The sequence below is a fragment of the Rattus norvegicus genome, chromosome 16, assembly GCF_036323735.1.
Source record: "Rattus norvegicus strain BN/NHsdMcwi chromosome 16, GRCr8, whole genome shotgun sequence".
NCBI lineage: Eukaryota > Metazoa > Chordata > Mammalia > Rodentia > Muridae > Rattus > Rattus norvegicus.
The window spans coordinates 74173149-74190786 of NC_086034.1; the positions used below are offsets into that span (position 1 = coordinate 74173149).

General features: G+C 46.7%; 1 protein-coding gene across 5 annotated transcripts in view; it reads left to right on the forward strand.

Annotated features, from left to right (window-relative positions):
- The window catches only part of Ido2 (indoleamine 2,3-dioxygenase 2), a 38891-nt gene that overhangs the window by 11388 nt on the left and 9865 nt on the right, over nucleotides 1-17638 (forward strand). Inside the window, exons 2-8 of one of the 5 annotated variants that reach the window (XM_039095218.2) lie at nucleotides 558-653; nucleotides 5079-5198; nucleotides 7618-7736; nucleotides 9679-9693; nucleotides 11487-11586; nucleotides 12440-12557; nucleotides 14609-14864. In XM_039095218.2, coding sequence (XP_038951146.1) covers nucleotides 558-653; nucleotides 5079-5198; nucleotides 7618-7736; nucleotides 9679-9693; nucleotides 11487-11586; nucleotides 12440-12557; nucleotides 14609-14712 — 672 coding nt within the window. In that variant the 3' untranslated portion in view covers nucleotides 14713-14864. Of the gene's footprint in view, nucleotides 1-557; nucleotides 654-3282; nucleotides 4301-5078; nucleotides 5199-7617; nucleotides 7737-9678; nucleotides 9694-11486; nucleotides 11587-12439; nucleotides 12558-14608; nucleotides 14865-17638 lie in introns of those variants that run through there. The other 4 variants (XM_039095215.2, NM_001419674.1, XM_063275724.1 and 1 more) reach the window with 4 other exon arrangements.

The window sequence follows — 17638 nt, forward strand, 5'->3', positions numbered from 1 at the left end:
CAGTGCAGTACATGGGAGACTAAGGTAGAAGATTGTGAATTCAAGACCAGCCTGTGCTACGCTGCAAAAGTCTGTCTCAAAAGACTGAAAATACAAAACTAAAAGCGAAGAGAAGTTACTTTCAGACTTCAAAAACCAGGGCCAATTGTCATGTTTCTGGGAATATTTCCTTTTCATTCCCACAATAGGGAATGAAAACAATAGGGAATTAACTCCTCCCCTTCTTGAGAGTCTCAAGCACACATGCATAGACACACACACACACACACACACACACACACACACACACATATACACACCCACATGCACACTCACATGCACAAATGCAAACACACACACTCCAGCATGAAGCATGTGGCTTACATTGGGACTCATTTGCCTCCATTTATTCCCTCCCATGCTGTATGATACGAGATCTGTATTCTAGTCACCTGTATTCTAGTCACAGTGTCTAAGTCAGGCTTGTAGTAAGTTCTCTTTGCACACCCGGGTTGACTTGAATTCTCCTGAAGAATACTCCAAACCTGCTTTCTGAGCTGTTTCTATCTGAAATGCAGGAAGAACTTCCCGACCATTACAAGCCTTGGATGGAAATTGCCCACAGACTTCCTCACTTAATCGAGAGCCACCAGCTCCAAGCTCATGTGTACGAGGTACGATGTCGCTTTCTTCTTCTCTTCATGTTCCTCCTCTCGACACCCCTTCCACTTCCACATCCCCTTCCTTCTCAGCTTTCTGGGAGTTGACAGTTGACCCGGCAGTGGGAACTGACTATCGTCACTGTGACCAAGCTTGTCTTCCTTAACCTGCACAGGCAACACCTGAGACACATCAAGTCCTCATCGTGTGTTTGTGCAAAAAACGATGCTAGATGAGACTTGAAAATAAAGTGTGGGGAAATGAGGAAGGCACATATGGAGATTGGCGAGAGCCATCTCGCCTACTTCTGTGAAACCCTGCCTGTCAGGCAGAGTCAAGTCAGGCCAGGGTCTGCTGGTAGACTTCCTGGCCTCAAGGCAAGGGGCTAAATGTTCTATTAATTTTAGAGGAAGGAACAAGGAGGAATAGGGAGGCCTCCAGACGGATACAGATAACGAATGTACCTCAGCCATGGTCTCTGCTGGCTTGTGACTTTCTTTCCCACGATGCTGTAAAGTTTATAAAGCCCAAGAGAATTAAACTCGGGGCTGCCGCAGTACTGACTGGACAGCCCTCCTGATCCTAACCTTTGTCTCCAGTCTTCTTTTCTGCTTTTCCTATAATCATCCTCACCCCCCCCCCCCCCCCAGAGAACAGCTCGACTTCATACTGGCAGGACCGGCACAGACCTTCAGTGGGCTTGTCCCAAGCCGCATGGTCACTGCTCTGCTACCTCTGGGTGGGCACCTTGGCCTTTATACTAGTTGAATCAAACGTCTCTCTGATTTATAAACTCAGAGTCAGCCTTGGCTAGGTAGAAAAATGAAGTCCACGGACATCACGTTAGAATTATGCGCATAAGTGTATGACGGACATGTGTGACAGAGCAATTTCCCTCAAAAAGGAATAGGAAAAATATGACCCCCCCCCCACAGCAGGCATACTCCGCTTCAGGAATTTTAGAGTAAGCATGAAACAGAGAGGTGGCCTCAGACTCTCACTTCCTTCTTTGAGAAATGGAAGAAGTCCTCACCTCATGGCTGTGTGCATTAATGGCTTTCATAAGGACCCTTTCACAGTTCCTGCTGGGTAACAGCACCCATCATTTGCATATCACTTCCCCACCGCTGGCTCATCTTCGCCTGTCACAAGCAAGCCACAAGGTGTCAGGTGTTCAAGCAAGGCACTCCACATTCCAGTACCTTCTTTGCTGGATGTCTAATTATTAATTGATTTTGAAAATGCTCATTGAAAAAAAAAAAAAAAAAAAAGAAAATGCTCATTGAATGATCCTTACAGGTTATTCAGAAATCAGGACAGGCGGCTGGCCCAGGTAATACTCTAGATACATCCCAACCCCCTCCACCCCCCGAGGCTGAGGACTGAAACAGACCCGTGTAAGAAAGTGCAACCAAAAGGGTTAATTGTTGCACAAAACTCACACAAAGCCCCACAAAGGTGGTTTATACACGCTGTTGACACTAACAAAAACATCAAAGGGAAAAAAGATGGAGAACAGTAGAAGAAAATAACGGTGACCTATGGCCTACACACATGCACACACCACCACACACGGGTGCGCACACACACATGTACAAGCACATCACCACATACAGGACACATATACACACTTACATCGCCACTCACATGTGTACATGCATAGGCACACGCATGTACCACATGTACAAACATATCACCACATACTCGGCACACATACTCACATACCCCCAAACACATATGCATGCATATAGACACTCACACACATGCACACACACACACACACACACACACACACACAAAACCTACAGTGAACACACTATTCTGAATCAAGCTGTGAGTTGGAAGAACATACACACTGTCCCCCAAAACTCCTCACTAAGTGTTTCACCCTCAAAGGGAAAGTTCCTTCTCTCTCTGACTGATGTCTAGAACCCACAAAAATGTTAGCTGTGTACCAGTGAGAAAGGCAAACGGTCAGTAGAGGCTCTCCCACAAACCCATGTGTCTGTCTTTAGCCACTGTTATTTATACACTGATGAGTGAGTTACTAGCCAGGATGCAGTGGGACAAGCAGTTATGATGGCTCTGGGTGACAGGCAGGTGAATAGCATTAGTGCAGATACTGAAAGGCACACACTTTCCTACAGCTAGTCCATTGTGTGAACCGATCGCACAGAAACATTCATTCAAAAAAAAGTGCAGATGAATAGACATAGCAACAGCAAATACAAGATAACAGAAGACAGGTCAGGAGGAGATGCCCATGAACTTCCATCCATAAAGATATCTGTTGCATAAATGAAAATGGGCAGCCATTAAGTGGTCATGTAGACATGTGTCTGCATTTCTCAGCCATGTGACACGTCTTTGCTCTGTAGTTTACTGAGCGATAGGAAGTGCGTGACAGTATCCATAGGCAGAATTATTGAACATCTACTACATGTGAATGTGTACTTAACATATATTATATATATGTTTATATATACTTATATTTATATATAAACATATATATGTTTATATATAAAACATATCACATATATGTGTATATATAAAACACTGCATGTAGATGATAAAGGTAGAGATAGATGGACATGTTTACCCTCTGAGAGAGTCTTAACATGTATAGCCCAGGCTGGCTTTGAATTGGACGTCTTCCTATCTCAGCCTCCAGACTGCTGGAATCATAGGCGTGCCCTTCTGTATGAAGACAAATGTCCTGTTTTCTGTGTAGTCGCCTTTGTATCGAATTATACTTTTCAACAAGTTCAAGAAGTGGTGTCCACAAGCACCTAATGTGTGTCAGGAATACTCAGCTCCTTAGTGAAGTCAGCGGGATGGCTCACCTGGTTCGGAGAACCCTTGAATGTTCACGGAGTTCTGAGAGAAGAGGAGTGAGATTAATTTTCCCTGGTTAAGTACACAACCAATTAATGTCAGGGGGATAAAGGGTGTGTGGCATTCTTCCCGACCAGCTGTTTGTGTAGGCAAAATGATTAACTACGAGGGTATGGTTTCCTTTTCAGTCACTATAGTTGCGTTTGAGTCACATGTATGCTTAGAAGGTGAGGCCAGCCATCCGGAAATGTGCAGGGACTCTCTAGAGAACACTCATCTGTGGACCTCGTTCCTTTACCCTGAGGCATCCTGTCCTGTAGGTGACCTTTGTCAACACCTGAGGTGTGACAAGGGACAAAGCATGGGAAGACACAGACTAGATTTTGAAGACTTTGAAAGACTTTTATATTGATTGCATGCTAAAATGTCTTTTATACATTGACTAATTTTACTTCTTTTTTGCCTTAAAAAAAAAAAACTGTGGTTGCTGGAAATTTTCAAACAGAACCAGTGACTCATGCATGATTCTAGTGATCGGGGCTGTGGTCAGTCCGCAAAACTGTCTCATTCCTTCCTGATTCTGTGACCCTAGCAAATGCCTCTGAGACAATTTTGTCCTTCAGGCTCCCATTTAGCCTCAAATTTCTAGTACCAGGTCATCCTCTTCCCTCTAGCGGCCGGAGGAGGAAGGGCTCTGTGCTACCACCTCTGTTCTCATGGTTCAGCCTACCCAGCAGTTTACAAGCCGCGCCTGCCCTCTGAGGCAAGCCTGCCGAGCACAGGGAGCAAAGTGGCGAGAACTGAAGGAATAAGCGAGGAGCCCGGGGTAATGAGGCAGGACAGGGAAGCTGGTGTGGTCGGACTGTGTACTGATGCTGTTTTTCAGGGTGGCCTTTCCGGGCCACCAGGAGCCGTGGTTTCCCACGGGGACGACATGGGGATAAGGCTGGGTGGAAAACCCCGCCACCTCATCTGACTGGGTTGTGGTTGTTTGTCGAGGATCCGAGCAAGACTTACACCCAGCTGAGCCAGGGTTTTGTGGAGAGTTTACATCCCTAACCCCACTGGGTCTCTCTGCGTTCAGAAATGTTGTACAGTTAAAGGGTTCGTAAAGCTGGGGGCTTCCAAGTATCACGAGTCCCCAAATGCTGCTGCGCGGGCGCTTGTGGGGGTGGGGTGGGGTGGGGGTGGGGTGGGGTGGGGGTGGGGTGGGGTGGGGGTGGGGTGGGGTGGGGGTGGGGTGGGGGTGGGGTGGGGTGGGGGTGGGGTGGGGTGGGGGTGGGGTGGGGTGGGGGTGGGGTGGGGTGGGGGTGGGGTGGGGTGGGGGTGGGGTGGGGGTGGGGTTTATCTCTACCTTCATGCTTACTCTGCTATCCTCAAAGCAATAGATGGAGACCAGTGTATGGCACAAACAACGCACAGCCTAGGTTGCGGACCTCAGGACGTGGGACCTCCCACACTGCATTAACGAGCTGGTTTAAGTGGTTGTGCACGAAGTCCTTTAGATATCTGTTGAAAGCCAAAGAGCCGTCTAATAGTCACAGGGTCCTAGTCCCCGGTCGTTCCGTTTTTTCAGATGCTAATCCTTTTAATCTCTTGAATAGATGCCTCTCCTGGACTGCAGGTTCCTAACGAGTTACCGCGAGCAGCGCCTGGCACACCTGGTGCTGGCCGCTATCACTATGGGATTCGTCTGGCAGGAAGGGGAGGCCCAACCCCAAAAGGTGAGGGGCAAGGAGAGACCTATCAGTGCTGCTGGGCTCCCTGCACGGGGAATTAAGACATCAGCTCCAGGTTCCGTTGCCCAGTTTCCAAAAAATCAGTGGAAGGTTAGGAAAGAGGGTTAGGGGTTTTTGGTTTTGTTTTGTTTTTCCGGTTTTTCTTTTCTTTTTCGCTACCAAGCTGATTTTCTTTTAGACGAATGGCCACTTTCAAAGATTCTTGGCACTGCCCCTCCCATTCCAATAATATGGGAGGAGCTTCCTCAGATCCCAAGAACTCCTAAAACACCGTGCAGAATTATGTATTTCCAAATACATTGGTCCTGAGTTCATAGTTTGCCACTCAACCGGACCTCCATGTCCTCTTCCTTTTCCCTAAGTTTCTCTTTCCCAGAAACCACGGTGCCGCTCTTATTCTAGAAGGCGTGAGAAGCCTGAGGAGTGCTTCAGTGATTCATCTCACCTATTGTCCCACACAGAAATACTTGAGGCGGAGAAGAAAGGACAGCACAGAGCTCCTGCCCCTTCAGATTCCAGCAGGATACTGTATCACATTTCATCTTAAGAACTCAAGTGTCTAGGGTCTGCGGTTGGAAGGTTTAAAACCCAGGCCAGGCAGAACCTCTTGATGGGTCCCCCGCATATGCTCCCCAAACTGATGATTTACTGAATTATGAGTTAGGGAGGAGAGGAGGGAAGCAATGTCCACCCCCCAAGGCCACCCAAGCCTCATCAACCCTCATTTTGTAAGTCTTCCCTGACCTCCTCCATCCCGTGGACTGTCTACCTCACATCTCCCCCCACACCTCCTCCAGTCCTGCCTTCTGTAGATGCTTAGCATAGTTCTATGCCCTGTAATTGTCTTTACCTAAAACACACTTCTTTCCTAACTCTGAGGAAGAAAGAATGGGAGACCCAGATCTTTAAACTCTTCAGTCCTGGGCTGGGGAGATGGCCCAGTGGGTAAATTGGGAGTAAGCAGGCCTGACACTGAAGCGAAGATCCCTGTCACCCATGTGAAAGCAGGGTACAGGCAGCAGGGGACAAGAGAGACCCTGTCTCAAACAAGGTGGATGGGGAAGATCAGCACTCAAAGTTGTCCACTGGATTCCACACACTCACAAAGGCAGGAATGTGCCTACATTTATGTCTGTCTGTCTGTCTGTCTGTCTGTCTGTCTGTCTGTCTGTCTGACTCTCTCCTCTTGCCACACATACACACACTCACACACAAACACACACACACAGACATAGACACACACACTCACACACATGTATACACAGATGCACACTTCTGTTTTGTCTATGTACAGCTTTACTTCTATTTTTACATCATGTGCATCAATGCCTGTACACACACACACACACACACACTCACACACACATACACACTCACACACACAGACACACACTCACACACACACACTCACATATTATTTATCTAGAAAGCACTTTACACTGCTAGTTCTTAGTCTTCAATTTTCACTAAACATTTTGATGAAATAATTCTCCTTCTTTCCCTTCTCCTTCTCCTTCCCCTTCCCCCTCTTCCTTTTATCCCTCCTCCCCTTCCCTCCCCCTTCTTCTCTTCTTCCTCCTCCTTCTCCTCCTCTTCTTCCTCCTCCTTCCTTCCTTCCTTCCTCCTTCTCCTCTTCCTCCTCCTCCTCCTCTTCTTTTTCCTCCTCCTCCTTTCTTCCTTCCTCCTCCTCTCCTCTCCTCTTTCTTCTTCTTCTTCTTCTTCTTCTTCTTCTTCTTCTTCTTCTTCTTCTTCTTCTTCTTCTTCTTCTTCTTCTCCTTCTCCTTCTCCTTCTCCTTCTCCTTCTCCTTCTCCTTCTCCTTCTCCTTCTTCTTCTTCTTCTTCTTCTTCTTCTTCTCCTCCCCTCCTCCTCCTCCCTCTTCTCCTCCTTCCTCTTCCTCCTCCTCCTCTTCCTCTTCTCCTCCTCCTCCTCTTCCTCTTCTTCCTCCTCCTCTTCCTCTTCTCCTCCTCCTCCTCCTTCCTCTTCTTCCTCCTCCTCTTCCTCTTCTCCTCCTTCTCTTCCTCCTCCTCCCCTCCTCCTCCTTCCTCTTCTCTTCCTCCTCCTCCTCTTCCTCTTCTCCTCCTTCTCTTCCTCCTCCTCCCCTCCTCCTCCTTCCTCTTCTCTTCCTCCTCCTCTTCCTCCTCCTCCTCTTCCTCCTCCTCCTTCTCCTCCTCCTCCTTCCTCCAAAGGTTCTGTGTATCATGTGTACAGTGTGTTCCATCTCTGAATTCTGTGTCTCTTGCAGCATGTTCTCCTAACTAGCATTCTCCCAGGAGGCATGGGTAGGATACAGGTGGGGAACACTCAGAGAATTCAGGCTTGGTTTCCAGGTCACTTATCACAGGCAACCATGGTGATTTCCTCTGCCAGTAGAATGTACCAATTGTTTGGATTCCTGTCCTAAAGGTGCTGCCAAGAACACTTGCTATTCCTTTTGTTGAGGTATCCAGGAGCCTGGGACTCCCACCTATCCTGGTCCACTCTGATCTGGTTCTGACAAACTGGACCAAAAGGAACCCAGAAGGGTAAGGAGGGGAAGGGTTCTCCAGATAGCAACAAACTGAGGTTCAAGAAAGACCCAGGACTTAAACTGTCCCCACAGAAAAGGTTCAGGATCTTATGGCTAGTTTATAGTGAGCCGTGAGCTCCCATTCATCATTTGCTTTAGGGTTCTGATAAAAGCGGATGCACACATTTAAACTCGAGACCTTCTTCTTCCTGGGCTCTCAGCATGCTGGCTTGCTGCTCCCAGCTCCCATCTGGATTCTCAATAGGACCTTCAGCCTGCAGCTGTAATATTAACTCTGGGCTCTTTTTCTCAGCATGTTCTGATCTCCATTCAAGTCAGGTTAGGACTGGGTGTCGGGGTGATCAATATGGTTATGAATAAATTATTTCAGGTCAGTGGGATTCTGATTTGCACCATCTATTCCATCTAGTTGATACCATTCCACAGTTGTCTTGGATACAAGATCATTTGTCTATTGACTTTTCAACAAACCAAAAAAATCCACGGAAACTTCATTTTTGCAGTCAAATCTGTCTCAGGTGGTCGATGCAAGGCGGCGTTTAGTTTTGTGATAAATTAAAACAGCAAAAGAGAAGCCGAGGCTGTACATAAAGGGACCTTCCTTGGCATGATGGTTGTAGGTAGCCATGCGGCGTTTTAAGAGATGGTTATGATCTGCTCTGGATGCTTCCAAGAGACCCTTCCTTGTAAGAACTGAAGAGGGCTCCTCTCATCCAAGGCCCACTGAGCTTTATGCTTTCTGGGATGATGATGTCATAGGATGATGATGATGTTACATGATGTCATATGCTGGCGATGTTATAGGGTGGTGCTATATGATGGCTTCATATGGCGATATCATATGAGAGCATCATATCTTAGTGTTCAGTTTTTTTTTGTGACTGGGACTGAATGAACCTTTGCAAATGAGGCAGGTGGTCCACTCCTGCTTTCTATCCCTCACGTCAGCGTTTATTTAGATACAGTTTCTCACACAGTGTTTATTTAGATACAGTTTCTCACACAGCCTTTATTTAGATACACTTTCTCACACACTTCCAAAGCTGACCTGAAATTCACATTGTAGTATAAGCAGTCCTCAGTGCCTTGGCTATCTGGAACTAATGGCATACCCAACCAGACCTGACTTGATCTTTGACCAATTGTACAGTAACAAAAAACACTGATCTGCATTGAAAGCTACTAAATCTAGCTTAGAATTGGAGTGGGCGGGATGATAAATATATGTGCCTGGACAATTGGGGTATCTACAAAGCTGGGTTTATGATTCGAAGGAAAGGAAATTTGAAGGGAGAATGTCCGTGCCGGGGTGACAGAGTTGAAAACAACCACAGGAAATGGATGCTCCAGCAAGTGAAGTACAGGGCGCAGAGACGCAGATGTAGGTCCTTTATTCTTCTGGGCGGTCATCTTCCTGAGACTTTTAAAATGTCCACCCAGCTTATTAGCGCTTTGAAGAAATGAAAGGGAATAGAAGCAAAGCCCCTACCCCACCCCCAAGCAGTTCAGTTTTGAGACAAAGCAGCCCCTTGATAGATGTCAAAGAACAGCAAAAATAGGGTCTCTAGGACTCCAGGAGAACAGCAGGGAGAGCCTAGTGCCAGGACAGATGCCGATCTAAGGCCACTCCTAACGGGTGGGTAGGATTTGAGTAACTGAAGTGGGGTCTGCGCTGAGAGGCAGCTAAAGAGCAGCAAGAATGAGTGTGTGCCTGCACAGGCGTACAGCCCTGGCTGTCAGCTGAGATCTGCTTCCTGCTGTCCCCCAGTGGCTCACTGTACACCCTAGGTGTGCACTGATGCATACATGTGCCCGGGCATTGCAGGTGAGTGTGGGAAGCCTGGGTACCTGGGACCCCAAGAATCATACCTGGTTATCAACCGAGTTGTTCTCTTCTTGTTTTTCTTCGTCATCGCCAATAACTACAACTCGACCAGACCACTGGAAATCGGGTAAGGAGTCCCTTTAGAACCGCCCACTGATACTTGGAAAGGCTCACGATAAAAACGGGGAGGGGCATGCCCAGCTGTATGGACGGCACAGCATTAGCTCCCTATGGACTCTCGAAAACTTGAAGAAATGTGTTAAAAAGCCAGTAGTCCTAGCATTAGCTCTGATGGAGGCAACTTGTAGAGGTGCAGGGATTCCACGATAAAAAGGGTAGTGTAAGGAAACAACAGACCGTAACTCTGAAAACTGGTAGAGATTTCTTATCTCTGTAGAACGTCTGCAAAAGACCAGATACGGGCAGGTCACAGCGACAGAAGGGTCCCTTTTGAAATCCCTTCTCACCTGATGACCTGGAGCCCTTGTGAGCAGGTCTAGTCTATGGTCATAGGCTCCACCTTCCCGGGGGGAACAGAGCTGGCAGGGAAGCCACAGTTGTACCCTGCTCACACCCCAGTCTCCTCAGCTCTGTGAAGGATGTGGGTGTAAGGCAAGGATTCACCAGGCTAACACCTCTGCTGGACGGTGGTGACGTGTGACTCACATCCGCTTTGCTGTTTTGAGGTTTGAGTCTCGGCTTGGCTTGTGCTTGAGACGCAGGGGACAAAGCAGATGTGCGAGGCTGCTCATCTGGGTTACGTATCAGATAAGATTGGATCTGGATCTGATGGAAAGACAGGAAGTTGGCAGGTTGATTAGAAATGGCTCCCCTTTTTTTCTCTTTCTTTTTTTCTTCCCTCATACATTACATTCAAACTACAGTTTCCCCTCCCCCCACTCCCACTCCTCCCAGTCCTCTTCCCACCTCTCCTCTCCCATAGATCCATTCCTACTTTCCCTTCAATATATATATATATGTATATATATGTATGTATATATATATATGTACATATATGTACAAACATGGCCTGACAAAGTTACAAACAACAGCCCCTCATATCAAGGCTGGATGGGAAAGGGTCCAAGGAACAGGCAAAAGACTCAGAGGCACTCCTCCACACCTACTGGTAGGAGCTCCATATAACACCAGGCTACATACAACCATAACATGAACAGATGGCCTAGGCCCCACAGATGCAGGTTCTGTGGTTGTCACTGTAGTCACTGTGAGCCCCCATGAGCCCTGCTTAGTCGTCAATTCTATGGGCTGTGTTCTCATGATGCCCTCACCCTCTCTTGCTACTAAAACCTTTCCTCACCCTCTTCCCCAGGGTTCCAGGGGCTCCGCCTACCGTTTGGCCGTGGAATGACCCCTCTTGACAGGCTTCCAGCCCCCTCTGTGGCAGCATTTCATCCTGTGGTAGAACTCTATCGAGGCACAGAGGCACACACCCATAATGTTCACAGACGGCAGGCAGGGAGGGGCAGGAGGATTGTGAGTTTGGAGACAATATGCAATAAATAGTGAGATCCCGCTTCACAAACAAACAAGCCAAAAAGCAAAGAGGGAGGCGAGGTTAAGTTCTGAACCCACGCCTGATCTGGCCCCCGTGAATAGCCAGTTCTGTGCCCTTAGACAAATCACCTCCCTTCCCTGAGCCACAGTTTCAGATCCATAAAAGGGAGTGTGGGATCCCCTTTGATCACTCACTCTGACTCCAAGACCCCTTAGCTTTGGACAAGATTGAAGTGACCCTGAAAGGCCAAATACCTCTTGCTAAGAATGGTTCCCATTGACTCTCCCACTGAGGCAGAGGCTGGGATCATGGCGTCCATGGAAAACAGTGAGAGTCCTCAGGTCACAGGACCTTGGCTCGAATTGACCTGGTCTTCTTCCTTCTTTGGCCTCTTCTCCCAGTAACCTGGAGACCATCATCTCTTTTCCGGGTGGAGAGAGCCTGCAGGGCTTCATACTGGTGACAGTCTTGGTGGAGAAGGCGGCAGTACCTGGCATTAAGGTATCTCCTGACTTCATAGCACCTTCATCTTTAGTCAAGAACTCACCCTGTCCTCTCCCTGTGGTGGTTTTCAAACACAGGCCTCCTCCTACTAGGGTTGACTATGAAGGAAGAGATCTGAGTTCTAGCCTGTGATGTACCCTTTTAGTCTGGAGTGAACCAGTTTCTCCATCTACACACAGGCATCACGCACAGGGTGCAACAGACACCCACTGTGTTAGCTGTCATACTTCATGGTCCTGCAGAAGTTAGATAGATCACAAAAAAAGAGACTGTTTTATGAAAAGACAGATAAAAGCAAATCTGTGCTTGAAGGAGCAGGCAAGCTTCTCCCACAGAAGTGGCAGCTGAGGGAGGGGGGCGGCATTCATTTCTTTCAGGATATCAACTCTGCAGACACACGGAAGAAATAGTCTCTTCCAGATAGCAGGCATCATTGAAAGTTACCCAGATGACCCAGTCCTCAAAATTCATTTTCCCACAGGTTATAGCAGGGGAGGGTATAAGACAATTGACAATGAACCGTGATCACTCGCATCTGACATTTAGATTAATAGAGATTTATGGCTTGAGCCAATGCAGCTCTGTAGTGGAGTGCTAGTGTTGACACAGATGAGGTTGTGAGCCTGGGGCATCTGATGTCTGATGTCACGCCCAGCTGGCCATGCCAGAGTAGAAACGACCGTGATATGGGAAATCCAGAAAGAATGAGAAAACACTGGGATTGAGGCCCTTCCTGTCAGAATTTAAACTCCAGAGATATTCCAGTAGGCTCCTCCCCAGGGATCTGCCTCCTCCGTGGGTTTTAATGAAAAGTTACTTCGCAGAAGCTGAACGTGAGTCTCATTCCTAGGCCCTAGTTCTGGGAGTGGAGGCCATTCGGCAACACAGCCAGGACACCCTGCTAGAGGCCCTGCAGCAGCTGAGACTCTCCATTCAGGACATTACCAGAGCCTTGGCCCAAATGCACGGTAAGATGCTGGAGCAGCGCCTCCAGTGGCCTGGACCTGGGCAGCCCCTACGTGGATGATGGTGGTCCATCTTTCCACAAGATGGCGCTGGTGTTCTACCTTTATTTGGCGTTGAGCACTCCAGTCAGAGACTTTTTTTTTATGGGGTAGCTTCCCTTCTTCAGGGTCCAGATATGTCTTTGGTATGCTGAACTTTCGCCGAAGCCTGGGAGATTGGATGGGTCGCAAGGGGATTGTGCATGTCCTTGGGACGGTGTCTGGTCTGCAGGGGCTGCTTTTGTGTGTGGTTCAGAGAGCTTAGCTAGGTGGATTCCCTCTGCTCCCAATCCCCCAAATGGATTTTACCAGATAACCAATCACTGTTTCTCAGAGTCCAACTTCAGCAAGCACCCTGCCTGGGTCTACTCTTTCCCTCAGCATGTAATTCCTTCCCAGGCATGTAGGATCCATAAAAATGCCTTTTGTGGACATCAGAAGTCCACTGCCTTGCAAGCCAAGTCCCCAGCCTTTGCCCAGCATAACATAGTTGTACAAATAAGGTTTGTTGAATGCCTTTTGCAAGTTAAGGTTCTCCACTGAAATATGGTCACAGGACTGTTCATTAGCTCTTACGTAAGAAAGGATTCAGTAAGAGCAGATCGGAAATATAGTCCCCTATATTTTCTTCTAAAGTCTTTTATCTTCTGTACTTAAGTTCTTAATTCATCTATCATTATCATCTGCATATGCTATGGGGTAGGAAATGAATTCAGTTTCCCTCCTGCAGGTAACACCGACATGGTCTCTTGTCAGATTTTGTTAAAGGAGCGGGTTTTATGCAGTGGCCTCTGCTCTGTTTCCCCTTGGGGGTGTCTCCTTCTGCTCCATGTGCCCTCAGGCTCTGGAACATTCCTCTCCCTCACATTCTTCTTCATGGACCTGCCTGTCTTCATGTGCACTGTAGGGTAGCCTTAGCAGGAGCCATGAAAAGAAAAACAAAAACCAAATCCTCCACTGGGGATTTGCTCAAGCTGTGTCATATATGGATTGTGATATGGTAGCCATGTTATATCATGAAAGGAAAGCAGGCAGAGGGACAAGAAGTGGCATAAAACATGAGCCAGCATTAGCCAGCATTTCCTGATGACCCCTTCATTTGTCACCATTGCTGGGTGGTCTTTCTCTGCCTCATGCTGTGTTAATGCAGGGACCCCTCCCTGGTACAAACCTTCATTGGATAGCCGGTTTCCCCGCGTGTGTGAATGCAGTGGTGTCTGAGTCTGTGCTGTTTTTGTTTTTGTTTTTGTTGTTTTTGTTTTTGTTTTTTCCAGAGCTGAGGACTGAACCCAGGGCCTTGCACTTGCTAGGCAACCACTCTACCACTGAGCTAAATCCCCAACCCGAGTCTGTGTTTTCATACACAGAGTTATGAAAGAGTTAGAAAGAGCTCTCTCTTTCTCTTAAAAATAATCTCCTCTCACATAATATATCCCGATTATAAAAATAAAAAGCCAGATATAGGTACACAAACACTCACACTCTCAGGAATACCACAAAACACAAAATCAGAAACCATATTATATATACAAAAAAACCTGTAGGGTAAAAAAAAAAGTGTGTGTGTGTGTGTGTGTGTGTGTGTGTGTGTGTGTGTGTGTGTTTGAGAGAGAGGGGAGGGCAGGCAAAGAGAAGAGACAGAGACAAAGAGGTGAGACAAAGAGATAGACAGACAGACAGACAGACAGAGAGGAGAGACAGAGACAAACAGGCGAGACAGAGAGACAGAGACATGAGATAGACCCTGTCTAGCTAGCTGGATAGTTTTATGTCAACTCAACACATACAGGCCATCTACGAGGAAGGAGCCTCAGTTGAGAAGGTGTTTCCATATGATAGGTTGTTCTCAAGCCTGTAGGGTATTTTCTCAATTAGTGTTTGATGGGGGAGGGCCCAGCCCATTGTGGGTGGGGCCATCCCTGGGCTGGTGGTCCTGGATTCTATAAGAAAGCAGGCTGAGCAAAGCCATGAGGAGCAAGCCAGTAAGCAGCACCCCTCCATGGCCTCTGCATCAGCTCTGCCTCCAGGTTCTGCCCCGTTTGCGTCCCGACTTCCTGTGATTAAGAAGTGTGGTGTGGCAGTGGAAGCTGAGCACTGGCTGCTCTTCCAGAGGTCCTGAGTTCAAATCCCAGCAACCACACGGTGGCTCACAACCATCTGTAATGAGATCCGGTGCCCTCTTCTGGTGTGTCTGAAGACAGCAACATTGTACGCATATACATAAAATAAATAAATATTAAAAAATAAATAAATAAAAGCTTTGCTGCCCTAGTTGCTTGGCTCATGTTGGTTTTTCACAGCAATAGTAACCATAACCGGGACAATATATGAAATAAAATAAAAAGTAAAAATAAGATACAGTTTTGAAAATGCAAGGGGGATGGGATTCCGTGCTATGACATTATGAAGACAGGACCTCCAGAGATGCCATGAGTTTGTTTCCTGCTGCAGTCTACTCCTGGGGATGCAGCTTGCCCTAAGAGGTGGGGACCAGGAGGGGCAGCATCGATTAGGATGTAAAATGAATAAGTAATAAATTAATGGGGGAAAAGATTAGCGTATTTTGTTTCCCCAGTGGGACTCCCTCAGAGAAAACCAAGTTTTCATTTTCAAGTAGCTATCACTTGGAGATAGCTTCTGGGTGAGGGATGGGTGCGTGTGTCCACATCTCCTCTCAGCTGTGGGACCCTGTGAGGTGCAGACCGGTGCAGGCCCTGTGCATGCTGTGACTTTGTAATGCATTGGCCTTGTTGATGGAAAAGGCCTTGTTTTCTTGGTGTTCTTCATTCCCTCTGACTCTCGTGGTTGCTTGAGCACCAAGGGGGAGGAGGGATTTGACGGACACATCAAAGTCCATTTAGAACTGAATACTCCAAGGTTTCTCACTCTCGGAAAATGTGACATCTGGCTGTGGGTCTCTGTATTTGCTTGCTATGGGCTGCAGGAGGAAGCTTCTCTGACTGATGGCTGAGCAAGGCACGGATCTACGAAAATAGCAGAACACTCATTAAGAGTCATTTCATTGCTTTTTGTTCCTTAAAAATCAATTTTATTTAGCTTCCCCTAGGTCCCTGGGCTATCTAGTGTCAGCTTCTTGGTCACCCAACCAGTTTTGGGCGTGAATTCCATTTCCTGGAACGGGACCTAAGTCAAATCAGATATTGCTGAGAGACTCCCACGAGCTTTGTACAATTGAACTCGCATATCTTGCAGGCAGGATACCATTATAGATCAAAGTGTTTGAAGCTGGCTTTATATATATATTTACAGAGAGCCTCCCTGTGCCAAAGAGGCTAGGAGGGAGGACCGAAGTCCTGTGTTGTCACCAGCTGTGCTTCTCCATGCTCTCTGGCTTGTGTGGCTGCAGTTTTCAACAATGGGGGACTTGTCAGTGTGTTAAGAGCAGCCAATAGTCTTGGCAACAGCCAGGGTTGTCTGGGGGCATGGAGGTATCCCCATGGGACACCTTCAGTCAACAACTCAATTAGATGCAACCCAATCACAGTTCTAGAAGTCTTATTTGGTGACAGGAGATGTGTAAGTAGGGCCCCGTCTCCCCCATTATTTGGCAATTTCAGTTTGGTTTCCTTCATACGTGTATATATTTTAGGATGCTTCTGCTGTGTTAGGTTTCCGTCCTTGCCCTCAAATGGCCTTGAGTTTTAGCTGTCTCTCCCTGTATTCCTTTTCTTTCTTTTTTTTTTTTTGCCTGTATTCCTTTTCTCCCTCATCCAGCTCTTCTATCCCCTCCTCACTCTATTCTCTTGTTCTAGTCCCATCTCCCCATCCATCCATAACCGTCTATTCCACTTTTCTTTCCTAGGGAGCTCTATCTCCGTGCCCCTAGCCCAGTCCCTCACTGGATACCTAACCTTTGTGGTTCTACTGATTGTAGCTTGGTTATCATTGCCCTAATAGCTAACGTGCACCCGTAAGTGAATACATACCCGATTTATCTTTCTGGGTTTGGGTTACCTTACTTAGGATGATTTTTTTTCCTAGTTCCATCCATTTACCTGTGAATTTTATTCTTTTTTTAGTGTCTGAGTGATGCCCCATTGCACAAATGCACCCCGTTTTCTTCATTCATGTGTGAGGGGCATCTGGGTTGCTTTCAATTTCTGGATACTACGAATAAAGCAGCAACAGACATGGTTGAGCAAGTGTCCCTGTGGTAGGATGAAATTGAAAACTTTGGGTACATGCCCAAGAGTGGTATAGCTGGATCTTGAGGTAGATCAATATATGATCTGTGCTGTGACAATATTTCTTATGCACCTGGGTCCCTTGTGTTTGATGCATAGATGTTAAGAATTGCAATGTCCTCTTGGAGGATTTTTCCTTTGATGAATATGTAGTGTCCTTCCCTATCTCTTCTGGTTGGTTTTGGTTTGAAGCCTGTTTCGTCAGACATTAAAATGGCCACACCAGCTTGCTTCTTAGGTATTTTGGTTAGAATGTTTTTTTCCCCATTCTTTTTGCACTTAGGTGATGTCTACCTTTGATGTTGAGTTCTGTTTCTTGGATGCAGCAAAAATGTGGATTCTGGTTTTGTTTCTGTTCTGTCAGTTTGTGTTTATTTATTGTGGGATTGAGAGTAATCAATGAACAGTGTTTAATTCCTGTTATTTTATTGTTGTTGTTGTTGTTGTGATGGTGGTAGTATATATGTATGTGCATGTGTCTGTGTATGCATATGCACATGCACATGTACACGTGTGTGTCTGTGTGTTTTCCTTCTTTTGATTTGCTGATCCAGGATTATTTATTCCTTGTGTTTTCTTGGGTGTGGTTAACCTCTTTATACTGGAATTTTCTTTCCAGTGCCTTCCGTAGAGCTGGATTTATAGATTGATATTGCTTAAATTTTGTTTTATCATGGAATGTCTTATTTTTTCCATCTATTGATCATTAATTCTGACAACTTTTGTTTCTTTCTTCTGGCAAAGGAGCTCTAATGCAGTACCAAATGAAAGTATTGATTCTTCTTCCATGAATCATTTTTGAAATGTCTACTGAATATATTTTATATTTTCATGTAAATT